Here is a 24033-nt window from a genome sequence, read left to right as displayed (position 1 = left end):
TTATTCTTTATAGGTAGCCTTTTCCCCCTTTTTTAAGGAAGCAAAATTATTGCATGTGTTAGAGCATTATAAAAAGCTGATTGTTCATCTTGAGTGTCAAAACCCAGTTCTGAGTAGGTTTTCTTTTCAGAGTTGGTGGTAGTATATAGCATTACAGACCCTCTACCCTGCGTTGCTGTACTATTTCCTTTGAAAGGAAATGGCAGAAATTTGAATTGAATCTGAACAGGAAATGAGTGCAGTTGCTTGCCACAATTTCTTAAGAAATGAAATGAACCTTTTCTGAATGTCTTGAAATCTACATTTTGATGATGCTGAAGCTTTGGACTATACATTTGCCTGTTTTTTGATAAGGTGTAATTGTCTCTTCATTTTACCTCCTTTGGCTTTTTTCCTTTTCAAAGGCAGTTGACCTGTTTTGTTCCTGAATTTCTTGTTTGCAAATATCTACTGAACTTTTAAAAATTTTATATAAAATGCAAGTCATTGTGGAGATGTCACTCTATGCCTTTCTGTTTGCCAGTCTCAATTAAGACTTGATTGAGGTGCAGTATTTTTAAAGGATTAGAAGAGCTATTGAATGACTTAATGTGTCAGAACTTTTTAAGTGAAAACATCTATGATTACCCAAGTGCGTTTTTTTCTCATGAAAAAAGGTAAAATGATTTGGCCTCACGTAAGGGAAATGAAATTTGTGTTGATATATTGGAAAGTGTACTTGTATGCCTTGGTCATGATTTCTGCACTTATTGCATTAAAAGTGTAATGGACTTGTATTTATGTGGTTTAAAAAAAAGAATAGCACTCTAATCAGATTAAATGATGAACTTTTTAATTTGAAAACTAATATCAGTTCATTTGTTGATGTTTTCTTTCTTCTCTCCCCCTTCAACGCAAACACTTTTCTAGAGCACATAGTTTGGTATCAACCTTTTATGTTTATTGTTCCAGGGTGCTTTTGAAGTTTAAAAAAAAATTCTGTGTGTTTGGACATAAAAGACACTGATCCTCTCTTCATGCTCACATAATCACCTTTGATGTGAATGTAGCGTTGATACATCTGTCATATAGCATGTTAAAATACCCAAGTTTTGGGGGTGTTTTAAGACTCTGTTGTGTCTCTGTACAAAGATATGAATTTCCAAAACTTTCCGTAGAAAAACATTTTCTTGCACTGTGGTTTATCATTGTACTTATTTCTCTAGAGAAGTTGGGATTGGACTGATCTGGTGGTTGAGTTTTGCTTTTGTTGTGTTGTGGACTTGTGACCCAGGCAAATAAAATTTAGTCTTACTTTAACTATCTTAAAATAGCATTTTATTTAGGAAAGGATGCAGTTTTTCTTTACTGTGGAAGGGTTTTTATCATTAGGGATTAAGTGGGACCTTTTACTGCTTTATTTTGTAACATCTACACAGCCATTGAATGCTGGTTAGTGAAATTTTGTCAGGAATGCATCATGTTTAGGGAGACAAGTTTCTTTCAGAACCATGCTACCAAACTCTACTTAAAGGAAGAATGCAGAGCAAACACCTGTTGGGGAATAGAGAGGGAAGATGCCTGTAGCAGAAGATTGTGCTCTGCACTGGTCCATTGGTAGATTGATGGCATTGTGTCCCTGAAGTTAACGTTTGGTTTGGTCTTTGTTCTTAGGGTCCATAAGTAATACACCGAGGAAACACTGTGTGATCTTTATTTCAAGTAGTCTTAGAATCTTGTTGGCTCCTAGATGTTAAGTCTAGTTACAATGTTTACAATCAGTTACAAAGATTTATTGTTTTTTGTAACAGAAGTTGAAACCTCTCGCCTTATTAAACTGGCTATATTGAGTTGAGTTTGTAAAATGAAATCAAGCTTGTATGTGAGGAAGTAGCCTCCTCTTTTATGTGGTGTGTTGTAGCCACATTCAAAAGGCTTATGTGGTAGTTCAGTGGGTTTGAATACTTGGGTACAGTGCTGATGTAGGTTTATTTGAGAAAATCTCAAATAAGTAAACTGGTGGAATATTTAGGAAAGTGGTATGCTATGTAGCCAAAATACTTCTCAGTGTCATTAGAATTATAGGATAGCACATAGACAGAATACAGATTTTATTTTAGAAACATCTTTGTAAAATTACAATTTTTAAAGTTTTTTAAAAAGGAATTAATAGAGCCAAGATGTATACTCCTTGTAAAATAATCTTTAAAAATAACTGCATGGGGGTAGGGTGTAGCCTCAGTGGTAAAGTGCCTGCCTAGCATGCACAAAGTCCTGGGTTCAATCCCCGGTACCTCCAGGAAAATAAATAAACCTAATTACCGCCCCCACCCCCCACCAAATAACTGCAAAACAAATGATCCTTTATCCTACTTCCCAGAGGTAACTAAGGATGTAGCAGCATTTGGTGTAGTTGCATCATAGAGACACACAGGTGCAGGATTGAGATGTATTGTCTTCTGTAACATTTTATATCTTGCTTTTTTTTTTCACTAAATGTAATATTGAGAACATTTTCTCTAGTCATTTAAAACAGCTTTAATGGCCATGTAGTACTTTGTTGTGTGACATTCCATAATGTAATCGTTATTCCTTTGTTGGACATAGAGGTGATTCTAGTTTTTGCTATGAATAATACTCTAAGGATATGAATAATGTGTAAATCTTTGCACTGAAATTTTTTTCAGGCCTTTGAAAGTAAAACTACTGGTTCAAAGGATAAAAACCTTTTATAAAGTTCTTGATACATACTGTCAAATTGGTACAATATTTCTGGAACATGGTTTACCCTCCTAATTCAAACCAATCTAAATAGGCTAGAGACTGATAAGGTTTTTAACTGAGTCTTAAAAAAGATTTTAAAATGTAGCATATCCGGATACTGGAGGATTAGGTATTCAGCATTTGTTAAAATTTTAATATTTATGGTTTGCTTTCAACTCCTAATTAAATATTTAACTAATTTATCAAAGATGATAGATATTACAAAGAGCTGTGAGGATGAAGAAGTAAAAAAGTAAAACTAAAGGAGCAATGATTTTTAGTAAATACAAACTATTGTTGGGTTAGAGCTTGTGAGGATGCACTAAGAATAGATTATTTGTGGTCAGGAGAAACCAGGACAGATACTTAAGAGTGAAAGTGGGTAATGAATTCAAGAAACTTTATGAAACAGTAATTGCAGGACAATGACTCGTTCTATTTTTGGCTAGCTAGGGATAGGCAACCTCATCGTGAAGCCAGACACTAATGATTCCTCTGTGACACCCCACCTGAAATACATGACTGTCTTCCTTTAGGTAACCTAGAATCTGAATTAAAGTCAAGGAAGTGGTTTTAAAGAAGAGGGGAAAATAGTGCTGCTATCCTCTTTACCTTCCTTGTTTTTTTGTTTGTTTGTTTGTTTTGTTTTTTTCTCTTTTTCTTGTTGTGGTCGCAACATTAAAGAGCATATAGTGATTGGCCAAAAAAAGCAAGGTAAAAAGCCATTGTCCTAAGGGAAAGGCAAGGACAGAGTAATTATTTAGTGTAAGTGCAGAATTTCTAACCAGGTGGATTGTGTAAATATAAGGGAAAATTTAGTATTATCCAAGCCAGTGAAACCCAGGAGAGACTCAGTAGTAGACCTGATCTTGACATTTTTCTGTGTTAGGTGAAAATGAAATGATTGGAAATGAGGGATTTTTTTGTTGTTTTTTAAAAATTTTAACTGTTCCTGGTTGACTTTTTAAGAAAGATTCCTATAGCAGGTATTATCCATTAAATTTTATATACGTATGTATTTTAAAGGTCAGCTGGTAGCTATCAATATGTTAGATGTGTGCTTTGACCTCTGCTTTAACTGTTAAAACAATAAAATAGTTCATCAGCATAAAAACAATTTATGCTGAAGATAGGATTTCACCTATGAACTGGACTGGAGAGACCTTGATATGGTAAATAGATAGCTTATCACTTATTTTAAAATAGTGTAGATAATTGTCTTAATTTTTTTATGATGGCAATTAATATATGGTTAAATGGCGTATATATTTGTATTACACAAGTGAAAATGCAAATCAAGGTGTTAATGGCCTAAATGGTAGATTTGGAGTGACTTACAGTGTTCTATTGAATTATATGGCTTTAAAGTTTATCCCCCCTCCAAAAAAAGCTTATCCTGTACCTTTTTTTGTTACATGACATTTAAATTTCTTTGTATTTTAAACCATGTAGTGGTTTTGGGAAACATAATGAGAGTTAAGTTATACTATTCTTTCATCAGTTTTCATAGGCCAGGATTTCTAATACCAGGATAATTAAGACTAGTGATCAATTTTACTTTGTACTGTTGGCAGTTAACATATGACAGTGCTTAGAACAATGGCTAGTATATATAAAGCTATAGTAGATGTCTTTATTATTATTACCACCACTTTTTGGAGATATTATAAGTGACTTAGAGGGAAAACTGGAGAGAAATTGATAAACCTGAAAATTGGATAAATTGATCCTTGAAACTGAGATATGGGCAATATAGTCTATGTATAGAAGTTTTTATAGAATAGTGAAAGCTATTGCAGTGGAAGCATGTCTCTGAATGTGGTATAATGAATATGGAATTGGGAACGGGGAACACTTAACTCTTCCCCCTGATGATAAGTGGGATGTGTGTATTCTAATCCATTTTGGAAAGATAGGAATGCGTAAAGAAAAAGCCACCTATATTTTCACTGCCTATAGATTAGCTACATCTAATATATTACATATTTTCTTTTTCTGTAAGAAAAGAGAAAAATTTGAATCATTGCACATGTGGTTTTTGGTTCTATGAAATACACTGAAGTCCTCTGGATTGTTGAGTTGGTGTTGGCATCATTGCCCATCCTTAGTATTCGTTTGTCTCTCTTCACATGTCCAGTGTTCCCCTCTCACCAAATCAAGCAAAGGTCTTATTATCTATTGCTTATACCTGCCTTAGTTGTTTAGTCCCCTGTTGTTCTTACAAGTATGTTTTAAGGCTCTCATTTGTCACGTGGAGGGAAAAGAATGGTCACTTGATTGAAGAAGTAGGTCTTTGTGATGCTGTTTGGCGAATGGAGGAATCTTCTTAAGCCCCCCCCCCCTACAGCTGGGTGGGGTTTTTCAGTTTTTTGTTTTTGCCTCAAATGGATCTCTTTATCCTGACTTCACTCTCTGAGTATGTAGGAGTTTGTGGCCCTTGTCATCTGGAAATAGAAGTTTGTCCTAGCACAGTATGTTTGATACCTTTAAAAATGTTCTAGTTAAGATATAAATGTTACTTTATTTCAGTATTTTGAAGACATGCTTTTTTTTTTTCCCATGTTTTAACATCTCTGAAATTGGAAAGTTTCTTTCATTTGGTGACATCTTCCAGTTATAATGGCTCTTTCCTAGTGGTACATAAGTAAGGAACTTTTTAAAATCACTGGTGTCACAGATCAGTGAAATGTGCTAATTACTAGTTCCCATCATCTGACATCCTGAAACATCCTTAAGTTTTATATCCCCCTTCCTCTAGTAGTGAATTTTGAAAATTGAATAAATATCTCAGTGTATCCTTTCTGTTCATAATTAGAGCAAACATTTTACTAAGTGCCAGGTACTGTTCTGATGTATATATATGTATAGTCACTTACATGATAAGATTTACTATATTCCATAGTTAAGAGGAATGTCTAAAAATATCAGGCTATTTAATGTAAGATATCAGGTTATTTCACTTATTAAATGCTGTTATTAGCCACTGCAGCAAACACTTCTAAATGTAATTTAGTCCTCACAACCCATTCTGTGAGGGATACTAAAAATTATTACTTAGTCTCATTTTACGGATGAGGAAGCTGAAAATCAGACAGCTTAAGTAACTTTCCCAGTATGACATAAATCGTAAGTGGTAGAGCTGGTATTTGATTTCATGTCTGCCTGACTTCAGTGTCTTTGCTTCTAATGACTGTACCATTTCTGGCTTTTTTTTTTTTTTTTTTTAAGCTTTTGGACCAGGGTGGGAGGGTGGTGGCAAATCTGGCTCTAGGGGTCTATTCCTATCCTAGAAGACTATAAAATAGTCTATATCATCTGTTCAAATAAGATAAAATAATTGATTTTTATTCTTTTGCATGTTAAGATGGTGATGGAATTTCCTGACAATGTGTTAAATCTCGATGGGCATCAAAATAATGGTGCACAACTAAAGCAGTTCATTCAGGTAATAGTTTTAAAAATTAATGTTTTAAATGGGGTGTGTGTGTGTTTTAAAGAATCATTTAAAATTTTAGTTATAAGTGTAAATTTTGTTTTACCTAGGGCTTTTTAGGTCTTAAGATTGCACTGAAGTCGCTTTCTTTTACTATTGCTCCAGGTATATCTATGTATCTGTCACGTGAAAGAGATTTGGTGGTGGTATGTTACCATTTTACATGTCCATAAGGCTTTAATTTCACCAGTTTAATTTTAACTTTAAATTTAGTTTAAATTTAATTTCTCTGTTTTTAAAGATAGAGTAGCCAACCTTTCATTGAGAACATTTTTGTTTTTTCCTGTAGTAATTGTTTTGTTCAAGTAAAAAAAAAAATTAATCCTGTATTGTAAACTTTTGTGATTTTTATTTAATTCTTAAAGAGTATGGTACTTTGTAAATATACTGTATATAATCAAGATAATGGAAGATAAATGGTTACTTTACTTCAAAATTCTATTTCAACTTTTGAAGAAAACTTTGAATGAAAGTTTAATGGTAAATGTGAGAATATCTTTCTTGGGAGTTGTCTTTCTCATCTGTTTTTTGTGGGGGTGGGGTGGTAAACTGGAGGTATTACCTGTAGTATAACTGTAACTCCATCCAGGTAGAGTTTACTTAGTAGAGTTTTGCTTATTTCTCTGCAGTTGTGGTTCTCAGTCATTTTTCTCCCTTGTCATAACCAACAGATAACATTCATATGCACCAGCATGTTAGTTACTCACTGCAGGCTCCTACGTAGGTAAGATAGGCTTTCTTCTCCCCCACTAATCCGTGACACACCTGTCCGTGCCTCCAGGTTTAGAATTGCTGCTCTACGTGATCACCTTCCTAACTTCACTTGTGTAGCTAAACATAATGTGTTGTTAAAGGCTGAGAAGACATGGTAAACCTGTATTGTGTCTTTATTCTTTTTTGTTTTTTTCTTTAAGTGAGAGTACTAAGCTTAATACTCACTGAACAAGCACTAGCTTTCCAGATGCAGGGCTTCTTGCTCTGCATAGCACTGGCCTCCCAAGTAGTTTTATATACCCTATATTCTAGAACAGGGGGATTTGTGGGGCAAACTCAGTACAGCATGGACAAGGCCGCCTACCTTGCCTTTCTGACTCAGTTGCAGGTGGAGATGGCAAGCTCTGCCCTGCCCTATTTCTAGTTCCTACCCTTGTATTTACTGCACAAGGACAGGAACCAGAAGTGGTAGTGAAAGTCATTTTATGTCTTTCTTAAGGACTTTTTTCCCCCTTCTTTCTCTCAGCGACATAGTATGCTTAAGCAACAAGATCTGAGTATTGCCATGGTGGTGACATCACGTGAAGTCTTGAGTGCACTTTCTCAGCTTGTCCCATGTGTTGGCTGTCGTCGCAGTGTGGAGCGCCTCTTTTCCCAGCTTGTAGAGTCTGGAAATCCTGCCCTTGAACCCCTAACAGTAGGCCCCAAGGGAGTCTTATCCGTAACTCGAAGCTGCATGACTGATGCAAAGAAGCTTTATACATTATTTTATGTACATGGGTGAGTATAATCAATGAGGAAAAAATGGGTTTGTTAAATTTTTAAACTTGGTGAAACTGGTAGCTTGTTTTCTAAATTTGGTTGGGGCAAAACTTGAGTCCAAATTCAGTAATTTTATTGAGTATCTTCTATGTGCCAGTAACTGTAAAGATTGTTTTCTCATGTGGGGAGAGGCAGACAGAGTAAGCAAATACATAATTTGTCAGGCATGATAAGTTACAAAGAAAAACCGGTAAGGGAGATAGAGAATGAGTGGGTAGAATTAATATGGAGGATGGTCAGGGAAGGCCTCTGATAAAATGACATTGAATACAGACTTGAATGAAGTGAGTGAGTGAAACACGTAGGTATCTGAGGGAAGGTGGAGAAGGAGCAGCAAGTGTTAGGGTTCAGAAGTTAGAGTTTTCCTGGCACATTTGAAGAACAGCAAGGAAGCCATTGTGGCAGAGCCAGATGAATGAAGGGGACAGTAATAAAAGATGAAGTCAGAGAAGTAATAAAAGGCCTAATTATGTAGTACCATCTTGAGGTGGTGGGTTTTTTTTTTGTTTGTTTGTTTTTGTTTTTATTTTTTATACTTTGGGTGAAATGGGAAGATTTGGGACGGTTTTGAGCAGATGAGTAGCATGATCTGGCTTGAAGTTTTGCTTACTTTGACCTGTGTGTTGAGAATAAATGGAAGGGCAGAGAAACAGGCTGTTTAATAAAATCTGTGAAAGAAATAATAGTGACCAGTATAGTGGCCACAGAGATAATGAGAAATGGTTGGATCCTGGATGTATTTTGAAGAATGAATCAACACAAATTTTGGATAAGGGTTGGATATAGAGGAGGGCATCAAGGATGATTCCCAGATTTGGGGTCTAAAGAACAGGTTAAGTGGTTTCCATTTACTGAGATAGGTTAGACTGGAGGAGGGAGGAGCAACTTTGCAGAACTCACTTTTGACATTTGTTTTTAATTGAGGTATAGTTTACAATGTGTCAATTTCTGGTGTACAGCACAATGCTTCAGTCATACATGAATATACATATATTCATTTTCATATTCTTTTCAGAGCTCACTTTTGGATTTGTTAAGTTTGAGATATCAGTTGGGCATCCAGGTGGAGTTCAGATAGGTCTGCCCTAGAGATACAAAGTTGTATCATCAGCATATAAGTAGTATTTATATATATAATCTAAACCGATGAAATGAGATGTGATCACCAAAGAGTAAGTATAAATAAGAAAAGAGAAGAGGTCTGAAGACTAAACCCTGGGGCTTTCCTATTTAAAGGAGGTGGTAGAGATCTTGGATTTTTACTCTGGCTGAGAAAAGAAGCCTTGGATAGTGGTTTTGTTTTGTTTTGTTTTTGTTTGGTTGGTTTTTCTAATGGAGGTACTGGGGATTGAACCCAGGACCTTGTGCATGCCAAGCATACATATGCTTTACCACTGAGCTATACCCCCCCCCCAAGAAGCCCTTGAGGGTTTTTGAATATAGAAACAACATAATGCGATTTTTGTTTGGAAAAGATCTCTCTAGCTGCTAAGTGAAACCTAGAATGTGGAGTCAAAGAGTAAAAGCAAGAAGACCGTTTGGGAGGCCAGCTATTGCAGTTGACTAAGCTAGAGAGGCGAGCTGGACAAGGGTGATGATGGTGGAGGTGATGAGAAGTGAGTTGATTCTGGATATATTTAAAAGTTAAAATTGGCAGGGTTTGCTGATTGGTTGGATGCAAGATATGGATATTTAGCCTTATATATGTCTATATTTGCATAAAGTTTCTACTGATGGCTCCTCATCAAGGATCTATATTTAGATAATGTTTCTACCAGGGACTATGGCTGAGAGTCAGGTAGCAATCAGTCATAAAATACTTGAGTGCTGGGCACACTGCTAGATACAGTGCAGATGCAGTGATGAGTAAGACAGATGCAGTCTGGGGGAAAGAGTATGTTGAACAGAGGAGGTCTCCTTCAACACCTTGATGGACTAGGAATGGAATGGGAATATAAATGTACAAATTCTTAGGTTAGAATTTGTCTGATGAGAAATTTTCAAAGTAAGTGATTTGTCTGTAATACTTTAAATATACTTCTTACTAAAAAGCAGAAAATAGAGATTTTGAAAATTCTAAAGAAAAATAATATTAATCAAACCTTTAATGGCTTATTTTTAATTAGGTCCAAACTAAATGATATGATAGATGCTATTCCAAAAAGTAAAAAGAACAAGAGATGTCAGTTGCACTCCTTAGATACGCACAAACCAAAACCTTTGGGGTAAGTAGAATTGATTATCAAGATGCTTTGTCATTGTTAAGATTATGAATGTTGATCATATTTAGCAAAAAGAAAAAAAAAACACTGCTAGTTTTATTTCATTAATTCATATAACACCATGTTATTGGTCTAAGTAAATATGTCTCCTGATTCTGTAGGACTTTTTGCATTGGAACTATATAGGGTCTCAATATAGGTTTGAGTTTTTGAAGTTTTTTCCCTTATATTAAATAAGGTTCAGAGGAAGGAAGTGGAGATCTTTGTGGAAATTTATGTAGCCAATATTAAATTTTTCAAAGTAGTGGTATTCTTTAATTAATGTAGTAGTCATAATGTATAAATTATTCTTTTTTGTCTTTTCTTGTCTCTAGGTCTCCCTAATAATTTATCAAGGATTAAAAAAATTCTTGACTCAGTTATAGCAATGTGCATTTATGTAACTAATTTGCAGTTTTCTTCTTGGTTAGGTACTACAATGCCCAAGGCTGCTTCTGCCCCCATCTCCCAGCACAGTGTCACAGTTGCCTCTACATAATTACTTGGGGCTGGGGGTGGTAAGGAGAAGCCATGAAATTTGAAGGGAGTTTCTAAGAAGTAACTTTTTTTTTTTTTTTTTGGAGAGAATAGGATGACGTAAAACTATACTTCTGAATTAATTTTAAGAATTAATTTTTTGAATATCTCAGTAGTAGTGTTGACATCATTATTATATAGACATTTTCTGCCTGTAAATGGACCTGGATGGCCAGGTGGTGGTGTGATAATAATTTTTTTTCTATACTGAGAAACAAAAATTTTTTTAAATTTTATTATGAAAACTGTCAAACACATAGAAAAGTAGAGAGACTATACAAGGACCCCCTTACCCCCAGATACCTTTACTCAGACTAAGTAGTTATCAAGATTTGCCACATTTATTTCATTTATTCACCTTTTTCTTTGTTGAAGTATTTTAAAGCAAGTCCCAGGCGTCATGTTATTTTACTACCACATATTTCCTCATTCATCTCTAAATATAGGGACATTTTCTTTTCATGACAATGTCATTGTAACACCTAACAAAATTTTAACTATAATAATCTAATACCCCCAGATATTCACATTTCCCCAACTCTCTCTAAAAGTGTCTTTTTACATTGATATGTTAGAATCGAGATTTAAAGAAGAACTACGCATTACAAGATATCCAAATGTGAGAGTACTCTGAACCCAGTAAAGTTCTACACAACCTAAAGTGGTTGTCTGAGGATAATTATTTCACATACCTCATTTACCAATATCTGTAGAGAATTCCTGACTTTCTGAATGCAGAATGCAGTCTAACTGTTTCATTAAACAGTAACCTTTATCTAAATGACCTGTTGACTAAAGCCATAGAATAGTGTGATGTAATAAAAAGGCTGCCTTCTGGGTTTTTTGTTGTGAATGTTCTTCATTGAGAAGCTAAAAAGCAGCAGCTACCCTAGCATCTTACACATCTGTGCTCGCTGCCACCTTCCTTCAAAGACCAGTCCTTCCACTTTTGCCCTGATTCCATCTCCTCTCTTGTTCTCGTTGACTTTGCTTCATCAGTTATCTGCTTTTATTACATTGACATACAGCTATATTTTCTTACATTTCAGTTTACAAACAAAAAACAAACCCCCCCCAGACTTCACATCCCCCTTCGGCTCTAGCCTCACCACGTGGGAAGCCAAATGTTCTGGAAGATTGTTTGCTGAGTTATGCAATCAGTGTGAATGGAGTTAGTTGATCTTAAGCAGTGCGTCCTAAGGTAGCTTCAGGTATTTTCGCATGCCATGTGGCTAGCAGGCCACGGAGTGCAGTCTGCCTAGCCAGGACTCCTTCTCCACTTTGGATTCAATGCTGCTGTGACTTTTCTTTGTATATATTCTTGCTGTTATTTCCTTTTTTCTCTTTAGACTTTATCCAGAGAAAGTGTAATACAATTGGTTAGGTTTCAGCCTAATCAATGGTAACAGTCTAGTTCAGTCTTCCTGAGAGTATTCTCATTCATATTCATACAAGTAAACACAAGTGTATTGTCTGTCTAGAAGTGAGTGTGAGATCTGAAAGAAAGGTCTAGGCCAGAGTTGTAGGCCTGTAGCTGATGAATGATAATGCAGTTGACCCTTGAACAACATGGAGGTGAGGAGCACCGACCTGCCACACAGTGGAAAATGCAAGTGTAACTTATAGTTGGTGCTCCTTATACGTGGTTCCTTCATATCCACAGATTCAGTGAACTGCAGATTGTGTAGTATTGTGTATACTAGTGGAAAAAATGCACGTATGAGTGGACCTGCGCGATTCAGCCTTGTGTTGTTCAGCGGTCAGCTGCATTAAATTACCTGGTCAGAGGAAGAGTACGGTAAGAGAGAGGAATGCTGAGGAGTTCAGTTTAATGGGAGAAAAGAATAAGCCTAAAGAAACCAGAAAGAGCGGCCAGAGATGTAGGAGGAAGCCAAGGGAAAAGAGTTTTTTCCAGGAGTCCGGGGGTTTGGTCACCTGTGTTGCAGACTGCTGAGGCATCAAGGACCCAAAAGTGTCCATTGGACATAGCAGCACTGAGAGAATAGGTGATCTTGATGAGCAGATCTGTGGTTGAATGGGAACAGAATCCGAATCAGTGTTTGTAGAAAAGCGAATGCTGTGTAAGGTGGTGATGGATTAAACTGTGAGTGGAAACTGTGGCAGTAGAATGAGGAAGTGGAAAGACTTTCTTTTTCAGAAAACTTGATCTTGAAAAGAAGGAGTGGTATAAAGACATTTGGTCTAGAGAGATTATGGATAAAATCGATTTGATCTGTGGAAGTTTTTTAACCTTTTTTTAGAATAATGCTTTCACATTCTGGTGGTGAAATAATCATTCCCCAGCTCTGATCTCGTAAACTTTTTCCTTAATAGTGAGAACCTGAGTTTGAGAGTAATTCAGTTTTAGGAGATTATAAATCACTCAAGTATAATTAGAATATAGCAAATATGGGAGTTGAGAATAAAAGGATGTCACATGCAAGACAGAGCAGGAGTTGAGGTTTTTGCTTCAAAAATAAGGAACATTGACCCTTGGCCTGAGTCCTCATGAGAAGGGAGTAGAGAGCCAAACTGTGTGTGTGACCTTATATGGTGGGCAGGGGGTGTTAAGAAATACCTACTTAGCTAAGTAGAGTAGGTTAAGAAAAGATTCAGAAGTTTTTCCATCTCAAGCATCCAAGGTAATGAATTTCTAGGACTGTAGTGAGACCTGCAGAAGAACAGGCAGGAGCCAGTTGTTCAGAATCATGAAAAATCAAGAAGACTATCATTGAATGGAATATAGAAACACATTGCTCTTGGAATGCACATCTGCAACAAAGCAAAAATGCGTGACCAGCGCCACATTGAAACCTGTGGGGGAGGGAGAGTCTGGGAAGTTTTTAGTAAGTTTTTAAAAAATTATTTGTATAGTACTTACTACTGATTTAGGCTGTATAAAGTGTTCATCTTAGTATGCTATCTTTATTTTAGTAAATGTAAAAATTTATTTACTGTAATTAGTCTGTTTCCCAGCTACTTACACATGTGAAGTTAGATAAGAATTTTATTGCTATGACCTAGCTATAAAATCACAATAAGTAGATCAAAACTTCTTAGAATTTTCAATTTGTGGAAGATTGATCCATGTTTATAGGTGAAAATATAATTTTTTCAGCCCTTTTGACTTTAAAACATACCAAGTAGATTTGCTCATAAAATGCTTAGTGTATTAACCAGTTACTATCTTGATAAATGTAAATGTTAAATTATATCAGGTAAACTTAATAGTTGAGCAGAAGTTTTTATATAAAGATAAGAGCACCTGTTTAGATAACATTTTAATATGGTTAAAGTGGATATGTAATTATATACAAATTTGCAAATTTATCCTACTAATATCTTAATGTATTAAAGAGTTCATGATTTTAATTTAGACTAAAGAATTTATTCCTTCCGATTACCTCAGTGTCACTAAGCTTTGTGTACCATACTGTACTACAGTGAAGGGAGCAGTAGCAGTGTCAGTTCAGAGAAGTTAAGTACAGATAAGAGAAGTAGTGAAGACCACAGGAAGGACAGCAAGTGTAGGATCATTTTCCATTATGGACCTTTCCAGGGAACAGCCAGGTAAAATCAAGCAATCCTTTACCCTGCTCTTTTTTTTTTTTTTTTTTTTTTTAATGTTTTACCCTTATATATTCCTCCTTCTCACTAAGATTTGTTGTTTTTTTTTTTCTGCAGAGGTTGCTGGATGGACGTATGGGAACTAATGTCCCAAGAATGCAGGGATGAAGTAGTTTTAATTGACTCTAGTTGTCTTTTAGAAACACTAGAAACGTATCTGCGAAAACACAGGTAAGTGTAAAGGTCATCACGGTGTAGTTGGAAGGTGCCTTAGCTGTCAGTCATCCAGGCTGAGCTGTCACTGACCTTCATATAATAGTACTGCAGCCTTCCCATTAGTACCTGGCACTAGGTGGAGCTTAATATTAGAGTAGGCAGTTCCTTAATGGAATGACTCTCAGTGTTGGCCTTCTTTTGTTGGGCCCACATTTCGGTTTTTTTTGTAATTTTTATCTGTTGGTTCCAAGCTAGCCTTTCAAGAAATACAGAATAACTGAACCAACATAAAGTAGACTTAATCACTTTGGAAATTGTAGTACTCCTTGTTTTTATGATAGAAGCATTTCATTATGTTATTTTCAGAATTAAAGTTAGCAGCTTTTACTTAGTAATATTTTGAATTATTTTTGTTTGTCAAGACCTAAAAATACAGTTGGAATTCATGTGCTTCATGTACTATGAAAGTAACTTCAGATTTTTCTTTTTAGAATACTACTTTACAAAGGAATTTTCTAAGTGTCATTAACATTTGGAAATTCGTAGGGAGGGAGAGTGCAGTAGGAAAGGAAACTGGTAAGGGAGCCATCTAGCGATGGCATTCTTGGGGGGAGTTGTACTGTTTTAATATAAATGTGTCACATGTTGGGTTTGTGGTCTTCTGTTCTTTCACTTTGGGACAGATATACACGATTGCTTTGGGGATACTTCTAGAAAACATACGTAAATGATAAAAACTGGCATTACCACGATTGGTGTTCACATTGTGCATCACAATGAGCTAACGATTTAACCTGCCGTACTAAGTTTATTAAGTGTTTTTCATCCTTCAGTTACAAACTTTCTTGTTTATTTACCTTTCTGGCTGATTATACCCAAGAGAATAAAGAATGTGTCAACTATTTAGAGTTTGGGAGAGGGGTTCTATAAATGTAAAGCATATATAAATGTGTAGCCCCACTGTAAATTCTTTTCTCTTTCAATTTGAGTTGGTCCATCCAAAAGATAGCTTTTTGGAGTGATAAGTTACTAGTTATTAGAGCTAATGTTTTGAAATTTCCTGAACTGATTATAGATATTTTCTGTGTTTGGGGGGCAATATTTTATATTTGTAAGAAAGGTAGAGTCCATTTTATAAATATATTAAGGATGTGGGGAAGTTATGATTAAGAAAGTAATTAAGGGAGATTGTATTGAATCTGGGTTCTATTGATTATGACTTTGAACAAGTTTTCTGTGCTTTAGTGTTTTTCTTCTTTCGGGATGGTACTGATGGTACTGATTTATTGTAAGATTAAGTTTGTTATGAGGATCAATGATACATAATGAGACTTAGAACAGTATCTGACACATAGTAATCACATCAGTGAACGTTTGCACACTGGATTTGCAAATCCTTGGTGTTTTGTTTTTTTTTTCCCCCCACAAGTCCTTGTAATTCCTGTGTATCTAGTTCTTGTTTTAGATACAAGTTGAGTTTCTGAGGTATAATCAGTTGAAAGTGATTTTTAAACATCTGAATAATGTACTTTTTTGGCACTTCTACTTTATTTAGTGGACCTTTCTGAGCACTTTATAATAAAGATTTGGTAACAGTATTTAGCCAGTTAAGTATTTTGCTAGTACATCATTAGAAATGAGGTGTTAGGATACTGTAAAACCTCTGCCTTAGGAAAATGTTTTTAAAATTTATGTGCAAGATTACTTTTGAAAACAGGAAACATGGCTTTCATTCTTACAGCTTCCATATAAATTTTTAAATTGCTGTTTGCATATGCTTATGTTACTTAATGATTGTGTACAATCAAACATATATTAAACTACTATGAGGATTTAAAGCAGTAAAATATGGCAAAAATACTTCAAGTTTTATTGTTGATACTGTATGACATTTAACCATTTATTTACCTGAAAATGTAAACTTACCATTTATAACCTGAAAACGTGGAAGTGTGTTTATTTCTGTGTCCATGTCCATTTCTCCCAGCAAGGGGAAGACTTTTTTTGTGTGTGGTAAAAAAAAACAAAAACAAAAAACACATAACATACATTTCCCTCTTAACAGCTTTTAAGTTTACATGACAGTATTTTTAACTATTTGCACATTGTTGTAGAGGAGATTTCTAAACTTTTTTCATCTTACATGACTGAAACTATACTCTTTGAACAGTAACTCCCCTTTTACCCCTTCCTGCACCCTCTGCCAGCCACCATTTCTATTTTTTGTTTCTATGAGTTTGATTGCTTTATGTAACTCACATAGATGGAATCATGCAGTGTTTGTCCTTTTGTGTCTGGCTCATTTCACTTAGCATAATGTCCTCAGGGTTCATCCATGTTGTAGCTTATGACAGAATTTTCTTATTCTTTAAGGCTGAATAACATACCATCATTATATGTATACCCTACATTCACCTGTCAATGAACATCTAGGTTGTCCCCACATCTTGGCTATTGTGAATATGCTACAGTGAACATAAGTGTGTACAAATAGCTCTTTGGGATCCTGTTTTTAATTCCTTTGAATATATGAACTGGGATTGCTGGATTATATGGTAATTCTATTTTTAATTCTTTGAGAAAATGCTGTACTTTTTGCCGTTCTGGCAGCACTGTTTTAGTATCCCATCAACAGTGTACAAGGGTTCCAGTTTCTCCAGATCCTTGTCAACACTTGTTATTCTCTGTTTTTTTTGATAGTGGACATAGTAATGGGTTTGAGGTGATAACATGTGGTTTTGATACGCTTTTCCCTGATGATTGATGCTTTGAATATCTTTTCATATCATATGCTTGTTAGCTATAGGTATATCTTCTTTGGAGAAATGTCTGTTCACATCCTTTGCCCATTTTTTAAATCAGGTTTTGTTGTTGTTATTGAGGTGTAAGAATTCTTTATTCTGAATATTAACCCCTTATCCAGTATGTGGTTTGTTAATATTTTCTCTGTCCCATAGATTGTCTTTCACTGTTAAGTCTCCTTTGCTACACAGAAGTTTTTAAATTCGATGTAGTCTCATTTGTCTGTTTTTTCTTTTGTTCCCTGTGCTTTCGATGCAGTATCCAAGAAATCATCAATCACATGGTCGTGTTTTCTTCTAGAGGTTGTGTAGTTTCAGGTGTTAATGTTTAGGTCTTTAACCAATTTTGAGTTAATTTTTGTATATTTCTGTGTCTATTTTTAAAGCATTAGTGAAACAATGATTTGACTTCATTTGTCAGTATTCTCTCTGTTTACCAAGTGAGCTTAGAGCATCTGTTTTAACATATATTCATTTCAAGAAATAGTTATCTACTATTGGGTCAGAAAGATGTGTATGTCAAACTGATGCATGACAGTAGAAGGGTAAGAAGCGTAAATCGGAAATAATAGGAACATAGGAAGGTTGAATTCCAGTTATGGGAATTGCAGAAGGCTTCTTTAAGGTTGGACATGATTTAGGCAAATGGAGAAGGATGTGGAGAGGAGTGAGGAGGAGGCAGAAAAAAAAGACTTTGAAGGGACACATCAGCTGTATTCAGAGTAGTCCATTGTCTATACAGTGTGTATATGGGGCAGGGTATGGAGGGCATGGGAAGGGAGAGGGGAGTCTTGGGAAATAAGGCTGAAATAGTAGGTTGGGTAAGAGAAGCCATCACTGAAGGCCTTAATGAGTTTGAACAGTGAGGAGGTTTTTAAGCTGAGATTGATGTAATGAGATTTGTTTTAAAAATTTATTTTGGTATGAGAGATGCATTAGCGCTAGCAAGAATGGAAGCAGGAAAACCTGTTAAAAAGCATTTTAAAAAACTGTCTAGGCAGTTTGAAACAGGGCAGAGGGAATTGAAAAGATGAGACCTACAAGAGATGTAAGAAAGAATTGATACCAGTTGGCTCCACCCCTAAAAGCAGGACCTAAGGAGGAGTTGGAATTAACTGAGGTTCCATGTGTAAATGGTGATTCCTTCCTTCCTTCCCTTCCTTTCCTTTCTCTCTTTATTTCTTTCTTCCTTTCTTTTTTATTAAAATATAATCAATTTACAGTGTTGTGTTAGTTTCTGGTGTACAGCAAAGTAATTCAGTTTCATATATATATGTATATTCTTTTCCATTACGGTTTACTACAGGATATTAAATATAGTTCTTTGTGCTATACAGTAGGACCTTGTTTATTTTATATATAGTAGTTTGTCTCTGCTAATCCCAAACTCCTAATTTATCCCTCCCCAACCCTGTTTCCCCTTTTGTAACCTTAAGTTTGTTTTCTTTGTGAGTCTGTTTCTATTTTATAAATAAGGTCATTTGTGTCTTTTTTTTTTTTTCAAGACTCCACATATATGCAATATTATATGGTATTTTTCTTTCTCTTTCTGGCTTATTTCACTTAGAATGATGATCTCCAGGTCCATCCATGTTGCTACAAATGGCATTATTTTACTCTTTTTTATGGCCAAACAGTATTCCATTGTATAAATACACCACTTTATCCAGTCATCTGTCGGTGAACGTTTAGGTGGCTTCAATGTCTTGGCTATTGTAACTAGTGCTGCCATGAACATTGGGGTGTATGTATCTTTCTGAATTAGAGTCTTCTCCAGATGTATGCCCAGGAGTGGGATTGCTGGATCATATGGTAACTCCATTTTTAGTTTTTTAAGGAACCTCCATGCTATTGTCCATAGTGCCTGTACCAATTTACATTCCCACCAGCAGTATAGGGGGGGGTTCCCTTTTATCCACACCTCTCCACCACTTATTATTTGTAGACTTTCTGATGATGGCCATTCTGAGTGGTGTGAGGTGATACGTCATTATAGTTTTGATTTGTGTTTCTGTAATAATTAGCAATTTTGAGCATCTTTTTATGTGCCTATTGACCCTCTGTATGTCTTCTTTGGAGAAATATCTATTTAGGCCTTCTGCTCATTTTTTGATTGGGTTTTTTGTTGTTGTTGTTATTGAGTTGTGTGAGCTGTTTGTATATTTTGGAAATTAGTCCGTTGTTGGTTGCGTCGTTTGTTGTTTGCAAATATTTTTTCCCGGTCAGTATGTTGTCTTTTCATTTTGTTTGTAGTGTCCTTTGCTGTGCAAAAGCTTTAAGTTTGATTAGGTCCCATTTGTTTATTTTTGTTTTTGTGAATGGTGATTTCTTAACAGGGATAGAAAGGAACATAGGAAGGGAACCATGTTGCCCTTGGTTTTGGACAGCTGATTTAACATGTTACCTTTTAGTCATCTGTGTTTTCCCCTGTTTTTTAGTATGGGTCTTGCCCTCAGGCAGGGACAGAGACTTGAACAGAGCTGTGGAGTCAAGAATGAGACATGTTGGGGGAGGGTATAGTTCAGGTGGTTCTGGGTTCAATCTCCAGTACTGAAAATAAATAAACCTAATTACCTCCCCCAGCCCCCCCAAAATTAATTTAAAAAAGAAGAGTAAGACATGTTGACTGAAGCCATGGGAATAGATGGACTCACCTAGGGAGATTAATTTAAATCAAAGAGAGCAAAATTTCCTCATTCCACCACAGCTAATCTCAGAGAACCAGTTATTAATATTGTGAACCTGGCTTTTTCACCAGACCAAGTTCTTTCTTATTTCAGGAATTCAGAGATAAACCAGGCTCTATTCTTTTTTCTTTTCTGATTGAATGATGTTTGGTTTCTAAAAGGAAATTTTGTCACACGCTCTTCTACAGTTTTGCCACAATATGTACAGTTGGGTTGAAACTATACTTCTATGTATATGTTTCTATATTATGACTGTATATTGAGAAACATGCATTTTTTTTTTGGAGGAAAGAATTTGAAAATTACCAGTAAACTAAAATTTTGGAAATTACCAGTAAACTAAAAATACATGTACTACTTTCCTATTCTTGTCCTCCCCACCCGCCATGCTTAAGCTAGTGATGTATTAAAATATAAACACTGGAATCAGGGTTTACTGGCTGAAGATACGAACTATTTTCAGGGGCTGAAAGCAGGGGAGGATCCCAGAGTGACTGGTTGGTAGCCTCTGTTGTTCTATTTCTGACCTGTACAAATAGGTCTTGAAGTGGAGATGTGCTAGTCCTTGGCAACTAATATTTTCTGGGCATGTATTTTATGAACTAACAGGTATTTATATGCCTCATTCTTTTTAGGCCCATGTGTTTCTCTAGTTTAAAAATCATTTGCAAATAGAGATCTAGCTATCTTCATGTAATCCCTAGATATGTTTTTATCTTACACACATTGAAAACATACACATGTATGGAGGCTTTTTTAATGCTCTGTATGGGAGGGGAGTGTCATTGTCTAGTACACTGTTACATGCCTTATGAAATAATTACACAGCCAGTTCTTAATTTTGAGGTTTTTCTTTTCAACAGGTTTTGCACTGATTGCAAAAATAAAGTCCTCCGAGCATACAATATCCTTATTGGTGAACTTGATTGCAGCAAGGAGAAGGGCTACTGTGCTGCACTTTATGAAGGCTTGCGGTGCTGTCCACGTGAGCGACACATACATGTTTGCTGTGAAACAGACTTCATTGCACATCTTTTGGGTCGTGCTGAGCCAGAGTTCGCAGGAGGGTATGAGTATGTAATTTGCTAGAATGGGCTATCTAGCGCTTTGCTTCATTTTATTACTGGAAGTTTATTTCCATCACCTTCCACCTCAGTACAGATGATACATGTATAATTGTGCCTGTAAAGATTTTGCTTTCTTTAAAATAAACATTTAATTGAGTTAAAAAAAAAAAAGGAGGAAGTGTCAGTCATCTGCTCCTTGTTGCTTGAAGTAGGTAGGCTGTTTTTGGCTTTCATTATTACAGATTATCATTTTCATTTGAAAATGACTAGAAGGGGTTTTTCCCCCCACCTCCATCCATGCATTTCCATGTTTAGATTTTGCTCATAATGATGGTTTTTGCATAGGAATTGAGATCTTTGCAGCAGGGGGTTAAGAAATACTTTACTGAATGTAATTCATGAACTGTGTATATTATTATTAAATTATATAGGAACCTAAATTTTTATCTCTGTCTTTGTTGTAAAAATAAAATCAGAAAAAGTTGTTCATAGAATAAATTGAACCCATTTCCCTTTGTGTTTTGTGTGTCAACTCTCATTTGAGTGCCTACGTTCTGCTGGGCACTGAGAATACAAACACTTCTTTTATCACTGAAGTTCGTGAACACTTTTACTAAAGATTGGCCTAGAAGACTTTTGCCCATGAGTGAATCACTTTGGCATTGCCTTTCTCCATTCCCTCTGGAAAAAAAAAAAAAACCAAAACACAAACCAAACAGGCATTTGCTGTAATTGGAAGGTGAAAGGAACTATCATGCCTCCTATGAGCGGGACACTTACTGTGGCTTCTCTGTGCCCCCCGAAAAAACACTTCTTTTGAGGACCAGTTCCTGAATTACCTTATTTTTAGCAATATTAGGACTGAGTTCTACCTGCATGTGTATGTCTCATTGGTTATATAAATGTGTGCTTGTGTATTTATATACACATTGAGTTTGAATGTATAACTGTCTTCTTACTAGTTTGTTCCTAGGTATGCAATTGTGTTTAAAACCTGAACTTGCAGAGGTGTTATCCATCTTTTACTGTTTTAGTTTAAGGGTGTTAGGAATTATGTGTGATTCATTCTCCTTTACAGACGAAGAGAAAGGCATGCTAAGACAATAGATATAGCTCAAGAAGAAGTTCTGACCTGCTTGGGAATTCATCTTTATGAAAGACTGCATCGTATCTGGCAAAAACTACGAGCAGAAGAGCAGACGTGGCAGATGCTTTTCTATCTTGGTGTTGACGCTTTACGCAAGAGTTTTGAGGTAAAAACGGTGGGCTGCTTCAGTGTCCACGATTGCTTAGTTAAGTTATTGGAGTGAATCTTAATGTTAGTCACTGCTCTTGGCTTGCCTTAGAGGGCTGTGATCCACTGGTCACGGCTTCTGGGGGATTAGGAGAGTTTGCTGGGGCACTGGAATTTAGAAGAAGTTTATGAATTTTTCTTTTTAATCCTGTTCCTTTTTTAATCCTGTTACTCTGCCAGTCTTGGTTTTTAGAGGTTGATGATTATTTGATGAGATGCTGCTATGAAACACAACTATTGGCAAGTTAGAATCAGCCCCAAAATAAGCAACACATTTGAAACATTTAATGAGCCCCAGTTTGCCTGCTTCTGTCCAATAGTAGGAAGTAAACGCTGTCTGAATGCCATGATGTAAGAGCTACTTTTTAGAAGCACACCGAAGGCTTTTTATAATGCTGGGTATTGGGTTTAGTGCTTATGATTTCATAACATTTTTTTCAGTTATACTCTGTAGAACATAAATTTTTGGCCAGTGAATATCTTGTTATATTTTAGGATATGGTTGTAATTTTTAAACTGAGTCACCAGTCCCTTTTGAGAATGGTATGAACGCTATAAACCCTTTTTTCAGAAGCACATCCACAAACTTTAAACACTGTTCTGGGGAGTTGGAGGAGCTTTGTGTTAGTTCTTGTTGAACAGATTTCTTATTCCTTTTCCGTTTGTACGTTTGTGTCTTCAGAAACCAGATTATCTTATCAGTTTAGCTAGCCTTCTCATTGTGTGAAGAAATGAATGAATGTTTACTTTGCTGTGTTAAAAATTCTGAAATTTGAAACCAGACTATTGGTAGTTTGAAATAAAAGTGTTGTGTAAGTCTGCCTTTCCCATAGAGATTTGTTGTATATTCACTTTCTAAGTATATTTTAGTACTCTGTCATCACTTAAGAGTATTAAAATTTAAAATTCTTTGTGAGGACTACCTGGCAAAATTGCAGCATGAAATACCAGTTTCTGTAGGTGTGGTATCATTTAAAATTAACCAGTGAGAATTTCTATGGAAAATAAAAGGAGGTTTGGGTCAGTATTCAGTCTCAACTTTGTTTTTATAACAGATGACTGTGGAAAAGGTACAGGGTATTAGTCGATTGGAGCAACTTTGTGAAGAATTTTCCGAAGAAGAACGAGTGAGAGAGCTTAAGCAAGAAAAGAAGCGCCAAAAACGGAAGAACAGACGAAAAAACAAATGTGTATGTGATATTCCTGCTCCCTTACAAACAGCAGATGAAAAGGAAGTAAGCCAAGAGAAGGTAATATTCCTTAATATTGACTCAGAAGTGTATCGCTTTTTGCTAGATCTCAGTATTTTTACTGTGCTTTCTCGGAATATGGGCTCCTGTGGCTTGCATGTTGGCTTTTTTTCTTACTATAATCTGTGTGTCATGTGTTTGTTTTATAAAGACAGTGTTGGGTAGTTATTACCTGACCTTAGTATGCTGTTAGGTCAAAGTCCAGATGTGGAAATTTAACTCCTTGCAGTTCTCAACTTTTGGTTTAGGACCTTTTTACATTCTTAAAAATTATGGTGCCCAATGAGCTTTTGTTTATGTGGATTATACTTACCAGCATTTACTATATTAGAAATTAAAATGAATAAATTTAGAATTACTTATTCTTTAAAAAATGAGCCCATTTCATTATATGTTAACATGAATAGCATTTTTTGAAAAATAACTGTTTCCTAAGAAAAGTTGAAAAGGATGGCATTATTTTGTATTTTTGCAAATCTCTTTAATATTTGGCTTAAAAGGAGTCAGGTAGATTCTCATATCTGCTACTGCATTCAGTCTGGTTGCGTATGTTGTGTAGGTTCCTTGGTTGAAGCATATGAG

General features: G+C 35.7%; 1 protein-coding gene across 8 annotated transcripts in view; it reads left to right on the top strand.

Moving 5' to 3' along the window:
* GGNBP2 (gametogenetin binding protein 2) overlaps window positions 1–24033 on the top strand; it is a 30078-nt gene that overhangs the window by 1512 nt on the left and 4533 nt on the right. For 5 of the 8 annotated variants that reach the window (XM_074342645.1, XM_045512303.2, XM_074342647.1 and 2 more), the window contains 8 exons: window positions 6107–6187; window positions 7476–7729; window positions 9898–9996; window positions 14014–14139; window positions 14254–14367; window positions 20704–20913; window positions 21986–22160; window positions 23257–23451. In XM_074342645.1, the coding sequence (XP_074198746.1) occupies window positions 6107–6187; window positions 7476–7729; window positions 9898–9996; window positions 14014–14139; window positions 14254–14367; window positions 20704–20913; window positions 21986–22160; window positions 23257–23451 (1254 nt within the window). The remainder of the gene's footprint in view (window positions 1–6106; window positions 6188–7475; window positions 7730–9897; window positions 9997–14013; window positions 14140–14253; window positions 14368–20703; window positions 20914–21985; window positions 22161–23256; window positions 23452–24033) is intronic. The other 3 variants (XM_010949204.3, XM_074342643.1, XM_074342644.1) reach the window with 3 other exon arrangements.

Source organism: Camelus bactrianus, chromosome 16 (genome assembly GCF_048773025.1).
Source record: "Camelus bactrianus isolate YW-2024 breed Bactrian camel chromosome 16, ASM4877302v1, whole genome shotgun sequence".
Lineage (NCBI taxonomy): Eukaryota > Metazoa > Chordata > Mammalia > Artiodactyla > Camelidae > Camelus > Camelus bactrianus.
This window is presented reverse-complemented; position numbering and strand designations above follow the sequence as displayed.